The sequence below is a fragment of the Cajanus cajan genome, chromosome 8 (assembly GCF_000230855.2).
Source record: "Cajanus cajan strain Asha chromosome 8, NIPB_CcT2T_4, whole genome shotgun sequence".
Lineage (NCBI taxonomy): Eukaryota > Viridiplantae > Streptophyta > Magnoliopsida > Fabales > Fabaceae > Cajanus > Cajanus cajan.
The window spans coordinates 30,360,632-30,380,567 of record NC_138524.1 but is presented as its reverse complement, the minus strand read 5'-3'; the positions used below and the strand labels follow the sequence as shown (position 1 = coordinate 30,380,567).

The 19,936-nt window shown below is 35.2% G+C and overlaps 1 protein-coding gene across 1 annotated transcript in view; it reads left to right on the top strand.

Annotated features, from left to right (window-relative positions):
• The window catches only part of EMB1135 (RING/FYVE/PHD zinc finger superfamily protein), a 34,089-nt gene that overhangs the window by 8,167 nt on the left and 5,986 nt on the right, over positions 1-19,936 (top strand). Inside the window, exons 8-27 of the mRNA XM_083062281.1 lie at positions 917-1,049; positions 1,391-1,451; positions 1,547-1,628; positions 4,191-4,316; positions 4,427-4,570; positions 4,660-4,759; positions 4,833-4,964; positions 6,874-6,944; positions 7,028-7,200; positions 7,397-7,490; positions 12,103-12,200; positions 12,277-12,412; positions 13,146-13,252; positions 14,621-14,716; positions 14,816-14,903; positions 14,995-15,115; positions 15,272-15,383; positions 15,467-15,590; positions 15,688-15,765; positions 15,859-15,977. Coding sequence (XP_082918407.1) covers positions 917-1,049; positions 1,391-1,451; positions 1,547-1,628; positions 4,191-4,316; positions 4,427-4,570; positions 4,660-4,759; positions 4,833-4,964; positions 6,874-6,944; positions 7,028-7,200; positions 7,397-7,490; positions 12,103-12,200; positions 12,277-12,412; positions 13,146-13,252; positions 14,621-14,716; positions 14,816-14,903; positions 14,995-15,115; positions 15,272-15,383; positions 15,467-15,590; positions 15,688-15,765; positions 15,859-15,977 — 2,195 coding nt within the window. The remainder of the gene's footprint in view (positions 1-916; positions 1,050-1,390; positions 1,452-1,546; positions 1,629-4,190; positions 4,317-4,426; positions 4,571-4,659; positions 4,760-4,832; positions 4,965-6,873; positions 6,945-7,027; positions 7,201-7,396; positions 7,491-12,102; positions 12,201-12,276; positions 12,413-13,145; positions 13,253-14,620; positions 14,717-14,815; positions 14,904-14,994; positions 15,116-15,271; positions 15,384-15,466; positions 15,591-15,687; positions 15,766-15,858; positions 15,978-19,936) is intronic.

Below are 19,936 nucleotides of genomic sequence, written 5' to 3'. Positions count from 1 at the left end.
TACTGTCCAAAATGCACAGTATCACCATTTTTTTTTTCTTTCCCTTTTGAAAAAACAACATACATTATCAGATAACTTGATAATTGATATATGACTATATGTCCATCATTGTACAAGTGTAAGTAGACTATTCTTGCCATGACTACTATGGGGGGTTTTTGCCAACTGCCATAGGAATGTGTGAAGGGGTTTTTGCACATTGGTGGTTGATTTGTAAGGTAATGCAAATGGTCTTTTTGTAGTTGTTGAAAGGCTTAATTGCATTTTTTTTCTGCAAACTTTCATTTTGTCGCAAATTTTGCTCCCAATTAATTTTATTTGCGGATTTTTCCACCAAATTTGGAGAATGTTAAGAATTGTTCCCCTTCGCCAATTGTAAGTTAAAATACTAGTGGAGCATTATGCATAATTGTATTTTGTGACCCCAAAGTTTCACTTTGTTGCAAATTTTACTCTAATTTTTTGGCGAATTTTGCCTCCCCAAATTTTGAAAATGTTATGAATTTTAACCCTTTGATAGATTATACTTGGTATGATTATAAAAACTCACATTGAATTTGTATTAATATTCACATAACTCATATATTAGATAATTCAGAACATTAATGTAGGCATTGGATATATTTCTACATACTACTTGGATGATTTTAATTTTTGAGAAGTATATTGATGTTTTGATATATGAATGACTTTTATACAATTATCTACTATTTTTTTCCCCATTTGTTAAAAGTCTTTGTCTCCTTATGCACTCTCTTCCCTCCTCTCTATCGAGAGTGTGTGTATATATATATGCGTGTCTCCTACTTTATCCACATTAATGTATGTTGAAGTCAAATTATTACTTTGCAATATTCAGCAATGAAATTATCGGTACAAAATGTGGTTTCTGAGTTATTGCAGTCTAATTTCACAGGATAAACTACCTGAAGCTCGTGTTGTTTATTGCTCAGCGACTGGAGCATCTGAGCCGCGCAATATGGGTTATATGGTTCGACTTGGTCTTTGGGGAGATGGGACTTCATTTGCTGATTTCCGTGAATTTCTAGGTAGTTTCTTATCTCTTTTCCTGTGCTTAATGAAATTCAATTTAACTAGCAATCTTCATCTGTTTTTGAACATGCTTTTATATTTATTTCATTCATAAATAAATTTTGGATAAATACATTGTTGGACTTTTTCCCCCTTCCATATACTTACTACTGCAACATTATGGAGGTATATTATGCTTGTCTAATTAATGATGTATTTATCTTCAAACATTTATGAATATATTGATAGATAACCAAAATTTTGATTGTTTAATTTCAACTACGTATAGAGACATAATATAGAATGTTCAAGAATTTCTTAAGTCTTTGAAGTCAACAATTTGAATTTATACATCCAGGTGCTCTTGACAGAGGGGGTGTTGGAGCTCTTGAATTAGTTGCCATGGACATGAAAGCAAGGTTATAATATTTTCGTGCACACACCAAGCCTCATCCTTAATGAACAGACATGCTTATGAGAGATATATCATTTTGCTTCATTTATCTTATTGTAGGGGTATGTACTTATGTCGGACACTTAGCTATGAGGGTGCAGAGTTTGAAGTTATTGAAGCACCACTAGAAGAAAAAATGATGGTATGGGACACAATTGTTTACTTGTGCTATTATTTACCGAAGTTGTAATTGTTTTACAGAAGAAAGTGGGTAATTATCTGGGCAAACGTTGACTGGCTTCTGAAAATAATAATCTGTAAAGTATAACCTAACAGAAAGGGAATTCCATCAACTGGTTTCCACAGGCTGTCTGTAGTTGTGTGACATGCAATAAAGTAATTAGCCTTTCCTTTTTCTGACAATTGGTTTGTGTTTAATCTCTTTTTCACTTGTTTATGTCAGAGTCATATTTATGTTAAAGTTAGATGAGAAACACATAGAAGAGGGGTTGAATATGTGTGTGTGTGAATAAAGGAATTATAAAAACTTTTCGCAATATGGTTGTCTTTCGTCTAGTAAAATAATGTAAGTGATTGCCAATGGAACTCCTCAAGATTGGTTCAACAATATATTTTTGCGTCTGGAAATTTCATCGTCTGTTTGAGAAAAATACTTCTTCAATGAAAACGTTCTTTAGAATAATAAGTTGAACAAATGTGGTTTTCGTCTGAAGGTAGTTCTAATAAACAATAAGCGTTAGACGAAGTTTTTAGTATATTAACTCGATCAAATAAAAATGTGTCTGAACCATAAAATTATTGCAAGTATTTTTATACTGGTTCATTGAAACTGAGATACGTCTAGTCTCCTTCATGTTCCACTAGATAATCAATTAAGTACAAGTATTGTTTGTTCAGCCTCTTCAGGCTAGCAGTGAGTATTATAGACCACCCAAGTCACGACCACTCCTAGTCTCAAGTATTCTCAACCACTCCTGGCTCGTCAGCTTCACTCGCAGACGCTAGTATTCTTTTCTCAGTCACTTCTGGCTCTCAGTGAGTATTCTTGACCAACTCCTGGCCCGTTGACTTCACTTATCAACGCTAGTATTATTTGATTAGCCACTTCTGGCTCTCAGTGAGTATTATCGACCAACATCTGGCCCGCTAGATTCACCACTAGCGTTAGTATTCTTTGTTCAGCCACTTCTGGCTCTCAGTGAGTATTATCAGCCAACTCCTAGCCTGTTGACTTCACTCATCAACGCTAGTATTCTTTAATCAGTCACTTCTGGCTCGTAGTGAGTATTCTTTGACAAACCTCTCCAGGCTTTACAAGTATTATTTCCCTAGTCTCTTCAGGCTTTATATATGTTAGGCTGAACTTGTTTGGTACACTCACTAAGGTTTTTGTTCCTAAGATGCACATGCTTGGAACTCCTTAGTCTACAAAGATAGTTATCCTATACATTTGACTCTATATGCTCTATCTCTAGTTTCGTTGTTTCGTGGGCTTGATATCACTTGGTTAAAATGCAAAGCCAAAAAGGCCAACCAAAAGCCAACCTTCCAAGGTTTGAGATAGTGATATATATATTGTCTTATAGAATCTGCCCGTTATAAGTGTCCGTTGAAGCAAATATAATCGTTCATGACTAGTTCAATCTACCCATTTAATGCTTGAGTTCTTGCATTAAATGTTGCTTCCTATGATAGACCTTGCGTGAAGTCTTCTTTGCCTTGATAGCAGCAGTGTCTGAATTTTGCAAAGACCTAGAAACCTTTTTGTCCTTTTCTAGTCACATAGCTGTAGATTGTTGTCCTTATTTGAAAAAGTGATGTACTTTTTCTGACACATGCATGCTTTTGCTTTTGCGTGCTTTAGTTCTTCTTTTCTTCTCTTTGATCACGCATTTTACGTTGAGTGCATTTGAGTTATTGTAGACGCTGCCTTGATTTGCCTTTTAATTGCTTGCGTTACACTCTTCGTCTGCGTCTGTTAATCCTATGCATCTCAATCTTGACCTTTGTCTGAGCATTTGAGTTCAATGCTTTGACATTTCTCTTTATCTGATCAACATTATAGGTGGACAGACTCTGTTCTTTGTCTGACGTGTCTTTCAATCTGTGTTGTCCTTCGTTTGACGTGCAGTTGCTTTCTTCTGATTTTTAACCAACTCTTCGTCTGAGTTTTTGTGTTGCGCTCTAGGTTGTATTGACACACTTTCATTTTCATTTTGATGCACATCTCATATTTTATCTATCCTTTGATTTGCTTTGTTTGATTCTTATGTTTTGCTTCGTCTTCACCCATCTTCGTATGCTATCGATTCTTCCTTTTTCTTGGCAAATGCACATATTCTGTTCTTCAACCTGCCTGTACTTATGTTTTTCAGAAACACTAACATACTTGTTAGAAGTAACAACATGTATTATATTTTTCTCATTCAAAACCTTACTGGAAATTGCTTCGTTTGACTTAACATATGTGTATCAACAAATACCAACATTTAAGTATGTCAAATTAGAAATGTACTTTCTCTCTGTCTTTTGTGTATTTAATTCCTTTTGCCATTGTTTTGAGTATGGTAAGAGAAAGGGATTGGAGTTGTAGAAAACAACAAATATCTCTTGGCTGCAGACAGTTTTGACATTCTTTTCATATAATAATAATTATAACATATATAGTTATATGTATTATCTTTAGATACATTAAGTTATCCTTTTCATCTGATGATCTTGTTATTCATACCAAACTTCTTAGGAAATGTATAAAAAAGCTGCAGAATTTTGGGCTGAACTACGAGTAGAATTGCTGTCTGCCAGTGCTTTCCTAAATGATAAACCTAATTCTAGTCAACTATGGCGATTATACTGGGCAAGCCACCAGGTATTAAAGTTTATGTGGTGTGTAAAGATACACCTGTATTTTGATTCTCTTTTATGTGTGCTAATATTAATCGACTCTTTTGTTTGTTAATTCTCCTTGTAATGCTGTAGCGTTTCTTTAGACACATGTGTATGTCTGCTAAAGTACCAGCTAGTGTGAGACTAGCGAAGCAAGCATTAATTGATGAAAAATGTGTAGTCATTGGTCTTCAGAGTACTGGAGAAGCAAGGACAGAGGAGGCTGTGACAAAATATGTGTGTATTTGAATTCTCTATATTTCCACATGAAAGCAATTTTGTTTTCTGGGATTCAGTTTCTGACATGCTTATGATTTTTTGGATAGGGTTCTGAACTTGATGACTTTGTTTCTGGTCCTCGAGAATTGCTGCTTAAATTTGTGGAAGAAAATTACCCATTACCAGAAAAACCTGAACTTCTCCCAGGTTTGAGACTTGTTTTGCTAAATGATTCTCTATTATTTTCTTTATTGTGCATTTAGTAGCTCTTGTGTTGTAGGAGAGGATGGGGTAAAAGAGCTCCAAAGGAAGAGGCACTCTGCAAATCCTGATGTTTCAGTAAAAGGAAGGGTCAGAAAAGTAGCCAAGTGGCAACCTCCTAGTGATGTTGAAAGTGATGAAGAATCTGAAAGTGAGTCTCTTTTAAACAAATTTTGATGAATCTTATGCACTTATACTTGTTTCAATACTGCTTCAGCTTTGTATGGTATTAAGGCATTTTTCCCAACTACTACTACTACCAATATCCAAGACCATATCCCACTATGTTGGGTTAGCTAAATTGAACAAATGAAACCATTTTGATATTTCTGAAGTCAAATATTCAGAAAAACCATTTAGATGATCTCTCTTCTTTTGTTTCTCTTCTTTCTTTGGTCTTCCTTTTCCTTGTAACCAGACTATCTTCCATTCAATCCACTTTTCATACTGCAAACAGTTGGTCTTCTCTTTTACATGGCCAAACCACCATAGGTGGGTTTGTCTCATCCTTCCCTCAATAGGTCTTGTACAATTTTCTCTCAAAAGCAGCTGTTCCTGATCCTTTTTTTTGGGGGTATGTTCATTCATTCACCATAAAATTCTCATCTTGCTACTATTTTCACCTTTGTTTGCTCTTTAATGTCAAACAGAGACGGATCCAGCAATCTATTTGGGGGGTGGGGGGGTTCTTTGCTATTATATAATTTTTTTCCACTTATAATAAATAATTATTTAACAAATAATGACTTCTACCAAAAAATTTACTGGTTTTTACACAATATTTAAATTATTTTTTATTTCTATGATAAAAAAAGTGCAACACAATGAAAATTTCTATTGCCGAAAATTTTTCTATTTCAAGCAATAAAAAATCTATAATTTATAAGATACTGATTGTTTAAAAAAATATAAAGAATATTTAGTAAAGGAGTTATACATTCGTAAAGAATGTAATAATTATTTCTTAAAAAAATTGTTGAATAGTAAGAATATACTTATAAATTTTATTCGTTATTTTACAATGCATTGAGATAGTTAATGGAATGAAAGAGGTGCACAACATTTTTAAAATTCCATAAAACAAAAATAATCCAAGCATTCATGAGTTGTAATGTAGCACATCTTATTTGTTTCTCTTATGCTATTGGAATAGAAATAATTTGTCTCCCTAAGATTTTAATTAAAGACTCCATATATTATAACCTCTACATTTTCATTCTACTTTGAAAGGCTTTTTAGTTTCACAAACATGACAATAAAAAAAAAATAATATATTGAATATAATAATCTCACAATTTTATAATAATAATTAAAACTCATTAAATCTCACAAAATTAATACACACACATATAAATATAATCAAGAGATTGGATATGAGCCTAACTCAACCTTATAAAATTGGCTTATAAGTGAAAATTACCCTCACTTGTATACACTATTAAGGCCAAATCACTAGTCGATGTTGGATCTCTAACTCATTCTCCTTACACTTACAAATGGACATCTGATAGTGGTTCAGTAACAACTCGATAGTTGGTGGCCCTATAGATTCAATGAAAATCTCTAAGATAGGCTCTTTTGCCATCTTAAAAATGCAAACTTAAAGTTTGAGATGTCTAGTCCTTGATGTGAATGAGTTTTGTTGAGATTTCATATCGACTAGTAATTTGGCCTTAATAGTTTATATAAGTGAGGGTAATCCTCATCTTATGAACTAGTTTTGTAGGATTGAGTTAGGTCAAAATCCACATTACAAGAATACACAGACACACACACACAGAGAAAGGTATCAAGGGAAGGGGGGAGGCCCATGCTTTTTCCCCTGGATCTGTCACTAAAAGAACATTTATAACAACGGAACACTTGGTCTTGTATCTGTATTGTACAATGAGTTTGGATGGCAACTTGATGTCACAATTCACATTTCAAGCATTTTCCCACTTCATCTTCTAGCTTGAAAAATCATGTGTAAAAATTTAATGTGTGAAATTTGATGTTTTGGAAGTCATTTGGAACTTGCTAGTTTTGCACTTTATTAAGATTCTACTGGTTTGGTGCAGCTGACTCTGCCATTGAATCTACCGACTCGGATGATGAGTTTCAAATATGCGAAATTTGCACTACTGAGGAGGTAGTTTTGCTTTGCTTAGTATTACTTTTTAATTGAATTGTTTTAAAACTGGGGATGCAGGAATCACTTAATTTTCCCTACAGGAAAGGAAAAAGATGTTACAGTGTTCCTGCTGTGGTAAATTAGTTCATTCCACATGCTTGATGCCCCCAATTGGTGATGTGATTCCTGAAGAGTGGTCATGCCATTTGTGTAAGGAAAAAACAGATGAATATCTTCAACAAAGACAGGCCTACATAACAGAACTTCAGAAGAGGTATAGAATTTAAACATTTCTCGAGTTCTTGGGGTCTTGTTTCGATGGTGCAAAAATTATCATTATATGTTGAATTACTGATTACTAAAGAAACTGATTGTAAAAGATACATTTTCTTTTATCAACAAAATTAGGAGGGGTTAAATTGAAAATGAAAGAGTATGGAAGGGATGAATGTTTTCTTACATTATTTCAGGTATGATGCAGCCTTGGAACGCAAGACAAAAATATTAGAGATAATTCGTTCTTTGGATCTTCCAAATAATCCTTTGGATGATATTATTGACCAGGTAGTCATCATATGCTTGATTCACATTCTTGCTTTGAATAACCCTTGTTAATATGCTTTAAATACAATGTTTAAAGTTTATTTTAAACTGACAATATTGATGGAAGGGAGCAGGAAATAAAGATGCTGGCCTTTTGATGTTGTACAACTAAAATATTTTAGTTGTATACCAAGTTTTGGAACATCCAGTCTTTTCTCGTGTTGATACTTTAATATTATGCATCGATGAAATGGTGTTGTGGAACAACTAAAATGTTTGATTTATATATTGTTATGGAATTTCTGGTCTTTACTCTTGTGTTTATAGTTTGATACATAGTAGTCAATCCCGGACAGCGGAGCGGAGCGGTCGACCCTAAAAATGGGATAGCGGGATGACGCGGAGCGAGATAACCGCTATTTTAATATTAATATATATATATATTAAATAATTAATAATATATATGTATATATATATATATAAAAGCTAAAAAAACAAAAAATAACACTAAATTCATGCATTAAACATTTGGGGATGAGATGCGGTTCCCATCCCATGGCATGATGGCCCATGGTTGCCTACCTGGCCAGAGCCTACACACAAATCTTCCACTGCCAATTGTGATGCCATCATTTCATATTTCCACTTGAATGTTAAGATGGTTTTGGAAAAGTGTTTCTCACACTTTCTTCATTACTTGATTGAGTATATAAAAACATACAACATAGGCTGAAAAAGGCTAAGAGCCTAGGACTGCTGAGAGCCTAGGATTGTTGAACAGACATACAAAAACAAGATAATATTAAATACAAAAGCTTCCCTAATAAGCTATTCTAACATTTCCAATCTCCCCAAATTATCATTATCATTCATTCACCTTAATTCCATGACCATGCCGATAACTCTCTTACTCGAAGCCAACGCCTCCCACTTCCACGCCTCCTAAAACCCCACAAATTCACTCCCATACCCGACTCAAAACGACGCCATCCTTCCGCATGCCTCTCCTCGCGGAATCCATAGAACGCCTCCACCTCGCAATCCCCCTGGGACCTTCTCGCCACCACCGTCTCCGACATGCTTAAGACGCTCAAGAAACCCGCCCTAGCCGCGCTCTTGGTGGGCCTCTTGTTAATGTACCATCCAAATTTGGCTTTCACGGCCTCGGGAGGCCGAATGGGAGGGAGGTCATTTTCCTCATCTTCTTCTTCTTCTTCTTCGTCCAGGATTTACTCCCTGCCTAGGATGTCCGGCCCAAGCCCAGGCTTCTCTTTCTCTGCATCGGAACAGATGGACCGGATGAGCATCGGAATTGACAGACCGGAGGAGACGTTGACAGAGACGCCTGAAGATGACAACCGGAGTGCGTCGTCGGTCATCCCCGAGAGAGAATCGTGTCCAAGAGAGAGAGGAGAGGGAGTGCGAGACATTGAGAAAAGAAGAGTGGTTCCGCGAGAGGGAGAAAGGAAGAATTAGGGCAAAAAAAGCCCAATTCAAATTATAGACTTACCCTTAATGAAGGATCTGTCCAAGACGTGCTGCGATTTTGTGATTTTTGCCGCTCCGTGACTGACGAGGCCACTCCATCCGTGACACGAATCTGAGACGCGACAGCATCACAATTACGGCATCAGGCCGCTCCGCTCTAGAGCGCCGCGATAGCGGCCACTCCAACCGCGATTGACTACTATGGTTTGATATTCCTGCTTGTTTAATTTTTTCTTATGTTAATTCCCTTTTATGTTTCTGATACTTGGATATCTCATTTCATTCTATAGTGAGAGTTTTTCACTTATTTGAAGGACTTGTTTAGATAAACCTTTCCAGAATCACTTAAGTGACAGCGGCTAGTGGTGGCTCGTGATGGAGAGGCCGATCGGCGACCTCTGAATGTACATGCGGTGTCAACTCCGGCAACTGCCGACAAAAGTCAAAAACCCTAGATGTTGGCGGCTGGATTAGGGTTCCTGGACGAGAGTGCTCTGATACCAACTTGAATATGAATAATTTCTTATTATTGAATCTGAATGGGTACAATAAAATAAATAGGCATAAAACATAATAAATCCCTAAAGTTTAGGGATTTAGATAAAACTGACTAAGGAAACTAAACTAGAAAATAGGAGAAGATAAACTAGTATATCTAAACTATATCTTATAGAATTATCTTAACAGTAACTATAAGAATGCCATCCCACTTCTCTTTGGTGAAATGCCTATCATTCTGTGTTTGATTCTATCATGCTGAATTGGGTTATGAGCAATGTTGATAGCCGAATTGTTATCACAAAACAACTTCATAGGACCCTCATATTTATCTGAGGTCATCAAGATTAATTTTCATCTGTAATCCTTTACACTTGCCATGTCCCATAGCTTGATATTCAGTTTCTACACTAGATCGAGCAACTTCATTTGGCATTTTACCTCTCCATGTTACCAGATTTCCACCAAAAAACATGCGTTAACTAGAAATGGATCTTCTATTTGTGGTTCACTTTGCATACTCAGCATCAATGTATATCTACATGGATAACGAACCTTCTTTTCTAGATAATAATCCCTTCCTTGAACTTGTCTTAAAATAATGGTGAATCCTCTCAACTACCTAAAGGTGTCTCTGATGAGGGTTATGCATAAATTGGGTGGCCACAATAACAACATAGTCAATATTTGGCCTGGTGTGTGATAAATATATGAGCTTCCCTACAACTTTGGGACTTCCTTATAGGTGGACTTTCTTTACTTTCAATCTTGTGATTTTTCTCAATTGGCACCCTTGTGGTCTTACATCCCAGTTTTCCTTGTCTCCTTCAAAAGATGAAATACATATTTCCTTTGAGACAAAGGTGCTTTTGTGGAATGACCAATCTCTATTCCAAGGAAAGACTTGAGCTTTTCCAACTCTTGCGTCTCAAAATGAGTTGTCAGCTATTCTTTTAGAATTAGTTTCTCTGCCTCATGACCTCATCATCACTTATAATAATCATATCATCACAATACACTAGGAGAAGGGATAATTTTCTATTAGTGGAATGTTTTATGAATAGGGTATGATCAACTTAATTTCGTATCCCAAGGACTTCATCGCTTGAATAAATCTTTCAAACCACGCTCAGGGATATTGTTTGAGGCCATACCAAGTCTCTTTCAACATACACACTTTTTTCTTTCTACCATGAGATTCAAATCTTGGGGGAATCTCCATGTAGAATTCCTCCTCTAGGTCTCCACGCAGGAAGGCATTTTTATCATCTAATTGTTGTGGATTACGACCAAAGTGGGTGGCCAAGAAGAGAATGATTCTTATTGTATTCAATTTTGTTACAAAAGCAAATGTCTCCTCATAGTCAAGGCCATAGGTTCACGTTTATCTCTTGGCTACTAATCTTGCCTTGTATAAATCTAATTTCCCATCAAATTTACACTTAATTGTATATATCCATCTCCACCCTACAACATTTTTGCCATTGGGTTTATCAATAATATCCCAAGTTGAATTTCGCTAGGCTGGTGTCATACAATTGATTGCTTATGTAAAGTGGGAGCAATTTTGATGCTGGTTGTTTGTAGAGATAGAATGTGAATTATTTGAGCTATGGTCTTGACCTATTTTATTTGATAGTCAAAAGAAGATGATGACTGTTTTTTTTTTTTTTTGGAATAGAAAATTTCGTGCAATGCCATGTTAATTGACTGGAGTAGTTTAATGTTTGGAGGTGGATCTGATTAAGTATGCTTAGTATATAAATATTGAGTTCTTTGGTTCCATTCCATCTACCTTTTTAAAATGAATGAGGAAATCAAAATTATGTAGTCAATCCTGTGATCAAGAAGTAATAGTGAAGAACAATTTTATAGCCAACATTTGCAATTATAAACATGCACTGGGAGACCGGAAAATATCAGTTCATTGTGTGATGATGATGCCTATACTGTGTGATTGGTGCATTTTCTCAGACCAGGGTTTTAAATAGCACACTATATTGCCACTATAGCAGTGGAGCAGCCCCTGCCCGCTACACTGGTTGCCGTGGAGAAGTGGTTTAATGTAAAGGCTGTAGCTGATTACGTAGTGGGCTAAATAGTGACCTTAGTGGTGCTATATATTGATTTCAAAAAATACCCTCTGAACAAAGGCATTAGAACATTTTTCGATTTCAATTTCTAATAATGAAATCTACAACTGTAATAGTATTGAAAATGATAAGGAAGACTTGGATTTAGAAGATGATTAATAATTGATGGTTCCTATCTTGGAAACTTGTATTGACTTTAGTTGGTGTATACTCGCATGTTTTAACATTTAAAACATTGTTTTCATATAATACTTGAGAATTTTAGACAAAATAAAAGCTAATTAAACTGGTAGGCTGAGAATTTTTGGCAAAATAATCCGTGACTATAATAATTTCACAAGTATTTACACTAGTGCTCTGTTAATTCTTTTCGAGGTTTTTTGTATCTCTGTCAAACATGCAGACGTTAGGATCTATCTCATAGGTTCCAGTTTTTCTTTAGTTGTCTTCTGGGTACAATGTGTACTTTTTGGAACATTTCCCTCGATGATATTTCTTTTTCTATTTAAAATGCTATCTCTTTCCTGACTGCAATTATTGTCATTTATATGCAGCTAGGAGGCCCTGACAAAGTTGCAGAAATGACAGGAAGGAGAGGCATGCTTGTGAGAGCTGCTACCGGAAAGGGTGTAACTTATCAGGCTCGTAATACGTGAGTTGTTGTTTGCCTCCCTAATTAATAAACATTTCATAATAGATGGGTTATGAATTTCTTTGTACATGTTTAGAAAAGATGTCACAATGGAAATGGTGAACATGCATGAAAAGCAGCTTTTTATGGATGGTAAAAAGTTAGTTGCCATTATCTCTGAAGCTGGATCAGCCGGTGTTTCTTTGCAGGCAGATAGAAGAGCTGCAAATCAGGTGTGAAAAACTGATTTTGAAGTGTTTTCATCCCTGATATCATTGACTGTCTGTCCTATATTTGTGCACATATTCTGCTTGGAAACATCCAATATACTGAACTTTAAATATCTATTCTATCTGTGTGTGAATTATGTATCATAAACAGCACTTTAGCTGTCTTTAATGTGGGTAGTTTTTCTCTAAAGAGAATTAGTTACAGGTTAGTTAGAAGCTGGGTATGACATCTGTCACCAGCTGTATCAGTTGCTTGCACAGAACTCTAGGAATAGATATACTCTGATGTTACAGATTAATTACAACTATGAAAATCTCTGTGTGAAAAACTGATTTTGAAGTGTTTTCATCCCTGATATCATTGACTGTCTGTCCTATATTTGTGCACATATTCTGCTTGGAAACATCCAATATACTGAACTTTAAATATCTATTCTATCTGTGTGTGAATTATGTATCATAAACAGCACTTTAGCTGTCTTTAATGTGGGTAGTTTTTCTCTAAAGAGAATTAGTTACAGGTTAGTTAGAAGCTGGGTATGACATCTGTCACCAGCTGTATCAGTTGCTTGCACAGAACTCTAGGAATAGATATACTCTGATGTTACAGATTAATTACAACTATGAAAATCTCTCTTTATTCAAATTATTTTCTCTGTTTTCTCTTTAACTATAACAATGTGTCATTTGCTGTCCTGTGTTCCTCATTCTGTGCTCTTTTACCTTTGCACAACAGAAAAGGAGGGTTCATTTAACTCTAGAACTTCCATGGAGTGCTGACCGGGCAATTCAGCAGTTTGGAAGAACTCATCGATCGAATCAAGCTTCAGCACCAGAATACAGGTCATTGAGCATTATTGATTAAAATGTGGCTTTTGCGTTCTATCTGTTTGTTTGCTTTTCATATTGGTATTACAATTAACTCCAATTATCTTTCTATGGTTTCAAATCTGCTAAATATTTAACATAAAACTGGGGCCTGGGGAAAAAGCTTTGATTGACGTTCTAGGGGAAAGATAAAGGAAATACAATTAGGGAAGAGGTTATATTATAAACCTTCATGCTATAAATTATTTCGGGAAGGAGCTGGCTTTCATATTATATTGTATATCATGACATGCAGTAGCAGTTTTGAGTTGTACAAAATTCAAGAGTAACTATCTTTATTGCAAGCTATTTGATATCTGTTGGCATGTGTTTAAATTATGGACTGCATATCAATTCTGATTTGAGATGGTTTGTGGCATATAGAATGCTCCAACCAAATAAACCAAATAGTGGCAGAGATTGCACGATACTGCAAAAGTTTGGCTTCTTTCCCTCTCTCCCAAAGCAGTAAAGCTAGCACAGAAACTGGTCTGAGGAACTAGGGCTAAACCAGTACTCTCTGAAAATGTCAAGTAAATAATTAAATGATATACAGATACAGAACAATGTTGGAGCATATATGGAACAGATTTTGAGCTTCCACCATAAATAATGTATATCTTGGGAAATGACTCACAAGAAACTGATTGTTGTAGCAAAATCAATACATTGCAGAAGAATGATGATAAGAAAGGGTGTAAAATTTATGGTTTCCAAAAGAGGGCCGTGCTTGTCTAGAATTATGAAAATTCATTAAATTTGAACATCTTACTAAAATCTTTAATGTAAGGTTGTAAAAATCTAGATCCCTCCTAAAGGTTGTGGAAGGGGATGAAATATTGTAAACCGTTTGATTGTAAGACAGATTATAAGGTCCTAAAAAAATAGGGAAGTGTATTTTAACATAGAAATATGATAATATAATTAACTTATAATATACTAAAATTCCAGTAAAAATGTCAATATATTTTTTTGTAGTTATTGTAGTTTTTTTCTTCTTCATATTTTATACACCCACATGATGGAAACAGTGGTAACACGAGACTGGCTACTCTGAACTGAAGTATAATTGCATAGCTAAACTCCACCTGTTATGTGTAATGTTTCCTTCAATGGAACTGTGTTTCACAGATATAAAAATTGCTTCCTTGCTTTGTCTAAATATTGTATTGCTGGTGTAAATTGTTTACTATATCATATCACGTGATAACATATAAAAGTTAAGAGGGAAGCTCTTTAGACCTGATCTGAAATGGTTGCAGACTTGCAGTGCTAGGTTCTGTTGATGCTCTCTAGATTCTACACCGGTTGTACCTAATCTCTATTATTGTAAATACTGTACAGGATACTCTTTACAAATCTAGGTGGAGAACGACGATTTGCATCAATTGTTGCCAAGAGATTAGAATCTCTTGGTGCATTGACTCAGGGTGATCGCAGGCATGATGAATTTATCAATTTCCTTTTTACAATGAGCTGGCATGGATGAATACTAACATTTTTGGCTATGTTATTCCTAACTTACTTGTTGTATTGCAGGGCTGGACCTTCATTAAGTGCTTATAATTATGATAGTGCCTATGGAAAGAGGGCTCTGATGATTATGTACAAAGGAATAATGGAGCAGGTTTCATAATATTCATTAACAAATATGTCCATTGATATGCGTAGAAGGAAAAGAATGTTCAAATACATCCACTGACATTCATTTTCTTTAGGATTCTCTGCCTGTTGTACCTCCGGGATGTTCTTCTGACAGACCAGATGCAATTCAAGATTTTATTTTGCAGGGAAAAGCTGCTCTTGTATCTGTTGGAATAGTAAGGGATACAGTTCTTGGTAATAATTCATTTATTACCCTCTTCTAAAAGTCATATTGTGTGGTTTGATATTAATAATAACAACAATAAATTTTCAGGTGGAGTTTGGGTTTCATATTCCACTGCCAAATTTTATTGTAATTTATAATTAAACACATGGTTCCTATATTTGTAGGTAATGGTAAAGATCTTGGAAGGTTATCTGGTCGTATTATTGATTCGGATATGCATGAAGTTGGACGGTTCCTCAACCGGATTTTGGGACTACCCCCTGATATTCAGAATGGGTCTGTGTTTTGTGAATTAAATGGCTTGATGCTTCTAGTTTTTAGTATTAGATTCAATATGATAAATACTACTGTATCAACAGGCTATTTGAGTTGTTTGTGAGTATCTTGGATCTTCTTGTTCGGAATGCTCGCATTGAAGGCAACCTTGACACTGGCATTGTTGACTTGAAAGCTAATGTAATTGAACTGCAAGGGACTCCAAAGGTTTGTTTGTTACTAAACTTTTTGTCACAACTCAATTATTTTTATTAACTTCATTATATAGCTAATATAGATGGGAATTTTTTTCACTTTCATGCAGACTGTTCATGTTGATCAGATGACTGGGGCTTCCACAGTTCTGTTTACATTTGTCTTGGATCGTGGGATCACATGGGAGGTACTTGTTCTTTTCTATGTGACTTGAATAATGGTGTGCTTTTGCACTGAAAAACTTAGTTAGCTGACTTATAATTTAATATTTACATGTCAGTTGGCAAGTACAATGCTGAATGAAAAGCAGAAGGATGGGCTTGGTTCATCCAATGATGGATTTTATGAGTCAAAGCGAGAGTGGTTGGGAAGACGTCACTTCATTTTAGCATTTGAAAGGTATAATTTCCTGTTTCCTTAATTCAAATTCAGTCTCATTGAATGTAAGTCTTGATGTTGTTTCAATATCAAACATCTCTGTCAAGTTAAGGATTCTAAATTAAATGTTTGAGGTCCTACATCCCAACTTTCTTGTTTCTTTAAGGAGGTCAAGGACATACTCTTCCTTTGAGAGATAAAGATACCTTTCCTTGAATAAGCAACTACAATTCCCTAGAAATACTTTAACCTCCCCAAGTCTTTCATCTCAAATCGAGTTGCTGACTTCTTCATGGTCGTTTTTTCTAATTCATTGTTACCTGCAATGATCATATTGTCTACATAGACTAAAAACATGGTGAGGTTGCTAGCATGGGAGTGTTTTATGAAAAGCGTGTAATCGCCTTGCTTCTGTTTGTACCCCAAGGAAATCATTGTCAAAGTTAATCTCCCAAACCATGTTCGTGGGGATTGCTTGAGTCCAAACAAGGCCTTTTTTAATCTGCACACTTATTCTCTCTCACCATTGGAAGCTTCAAATTCTAGGAGAATCTCCATGTAAACTTCTAAATGTCCATGTTGGAAGACATTTTTTATGTTACAACTTTATTGTCTTTGGGTCTATCTACGATTTCTTAAGATGAATTTTTTTCCAATGCCTTCATATCCTCCTCTGGTTGCTTCCTAGATTGAAGTTGGCACTGTTGTTGCATCTATGGTAGGAATGAAGCATTGATGTTGAATAGAGAGATGGTCAGTGCAAACATATTGTGAAATAGGATATTTAACCCAATACCTTTTTCCTTTCCTCAAGAATATGAATATCATTATAATTAACTCTTTCATATAAATTATATGCACCCAACTTGTTACATATATAGCCAATTCTAGGTCTTCTCAAAGACTTGGTGAAAACATCTTCCAACTAATTGGTAGAGTACACAAAGCACATGATAATGTCTCGACTAAATCTTCTCTCTAACAAAAGGCCAATCAACCTCAATGTGTGGTCCTTTCATGAAAGAATTTATTAGAGGCAACATGTGAAGTTGCTTCATTATCAAAAATGAGCTTCATTTGTGCGACCTCTTTAAACTTTAGCTCTCTAAGAAGTTGTTTCAGTCATGTGAATTAATAAGTAACTAAAGCCATGGCCTTGTATTTTACCTCAATACTTGATCGGCCTTGTATTTTACCTCAATACTTGATCTTGTTGTAACATTTTTCTTTTTACTTTTCCAAGATACCAAGTTTCCTCAAATCAACACACAATACCCAAAAGTGGATTGCCTATCACCAAGGTTGTCAATCTCGAGAGTTTACGTAATCTCGTGGAGGCTCCGTAAACTCGTATCGTAAACTCGTAAGAGATTACTCAATAATAAATAAATAAATAAATAAATAAATAAAAATAACATAATAATTAAACATTTTAACTCCCAAATAGCAAATTACATTAATAACAAATGTTCTGAACACAAATTTAAGATCAAAAGTTCACACAAATGCCAAAACACAAGTTCTTAAAAATAGACAAATAAAAAACTAAGACATCACATGAGTAATATCTTCAAATATCCATGTCTAATCCTCTAATAATATCATCTCCAACTCCAAGGTCTTCATCATCATTTCCATCATCACCATCAACATTTTCCTCAGATGAATGTTCACTAAGATCATCATCAAAAACCAATTTGTCAAGATGAAATTCATCCAAAGTTGGATTACTTGAGCTTGAACCTCCACCATCCAATTGCACATTAACACCATCACCTCCACCTTCACCTTCATCTTGAGGTTGCTCAACATCAACATTCTCTTCACCATCATCAACATTGTCTCTTTCTTCAACTATCCATTCATCATTTGATTGAATATCATCAAATGGAAGAGTAATTGCTTTTCTTATTACTTTACTTCTTAACTTCAAGTTGTACATGACATACACCAAGTCATTCATCTTTTTTTGATGCAAGCGGTTTCTCCTTTTTGTATGAACCTAAAAAATAATATACAAAAATATTATGATCAATTGATCATTTAATTTAAGTCTAAAACTAAAGAAATAAAATTGAAAAACCATAAAAAGGTCATGAACTTCAATTACCATTTCAAATGAGCTCCAATTACGCTCACATCCAGAAGAACTACAAGTCAAGCTTAAAACACGAATGGCAAACCTTTTCAATTCTGGACAATGATCCCCAAACATCTCCCACCATTCTGCAGGAAGCATTTCCTTCCTGCATTCCTTTGCATCATCTAAGCCAAAAAGCCCTCTAGCATAATGAAACTCAAGAAACTGCATATTAATTTTTTTTCTTGTTGCAGGATCCTTCACCAATCTTTTCATACAATCTAACAACCCATGCTTCACCTCATGATCATCATTTCTAAAATTAGCTTCATAATGTAATTGAGGATTAAGATAATACCCAGCAGCATGCAAAGGCCTATGAAGTTGACTATCCCACCTCTTATCAATAATTTCCCATATAGGTTCATAGCTACACAAATACCAAATGTAGTATATTAGAAATAAATCAAATAACTACACATAAATAACCTAATTAAATTTTAAATGAAACAAACTTTAGAATTCTTACCTTTTTTTTACATTATTAAAGTTGCTCTGAATTCTTTCTTTTGCACAATCCATCTCCTCATATATAAAACCCATGGCGGGTTTTATATCAGAATCCACCAATCGAAGGACTACCATAAGAGGGGCAGCAGCTTTGAGACAAATGGTTACATTCTTCCAATATCGACTATCTAAAATTGTATTTTCAATTTTTCTTCCCTCTTGTGAAGTTCCAAACTTACTTTCCTTCCACTCTTCAGAGCTAAACATGGTCATCAACGATGGTTTCATTTCATGGAGACAAGACAAAGTCAAATAAGCTGTTGCAAATCTAGTCATGCCAGGCCTAATCAAATCTCTTCCTTTTGTAAACTTTTTTAGCATGCTAATGAGCATGCTTCTACCATATATGTAGGTAGTGATCCTCCTCCCCTTCTTTATAGTAGTTTGATGAATCTTCAGGTGTTTCTCAAAATCCTCAAATATCAAATCAATGCAATGGGCAGCACATGGGGTCCAATACAAGTTTTGTCGAGTCCTCATCAACAATTCTCCTGCTGCCTTGTAATTTGCAGCATTATCAGTAACCACTTGCACTACATTTTCTTCTCCAACATATGTCACTACCTCATCCAACATCTTAAAAACTTTGTCAGTAGTTTTTGAGATATCCGAAGTATCCAATGAATATAAAAATACAGTCCCTTTTGGACTATTCACCAAAAAATTACAAATAGATCTCCTTTTTTTGTCTGTCCACCCATCAGACATAATTGAACAACCAGTTCTCTTCCACTCCCTCCTTATATTCTTCAAGTAATACATCGGTGTTTTGGACTGCTTGTTTCAAGAGCTTCTCTCTGATATCATGGTAGGATGGAGGTTTATAGCCAATTCCATATTTTCCAATCATCTCACACATTTTTGCAAATGCTGGATTTTTAATAACATTGAATGGAATGGCACTTGTGTAAAAAAATTCAGCAACTTGAGCATCAACTTCTTCTTTATATCCCTTTTTCATCATTTGATTTATAGTTGCTTGAACTCCTCCTCCACTACCTGCAAGAAATTTTGCCTTTCCTTTGGACCACAACTTCCTTTGATTATTTGTCTCCAAGGCCACCCCCTGACTTTGTTGTTCCTCAACTTCTTCTTCATCAATACTATTCAATCTTCTTTTCTTCAATGATGCCTCTTTAGCCTCCATAACAATTTTTAACATAAGTAACTTAATTTCTTCGGGCACTGAAGCACAAGGCTCTGAATCTTCTCTAGTCCCTGCAAGATGATGTTTGAATCTAGAAATTCCTCCACTCACAATCTTTGAGCAATAATTACATTTCACTTTTCTTGCATTGCCCTGAACATCTGTCCCATGCTTCCACCCAAT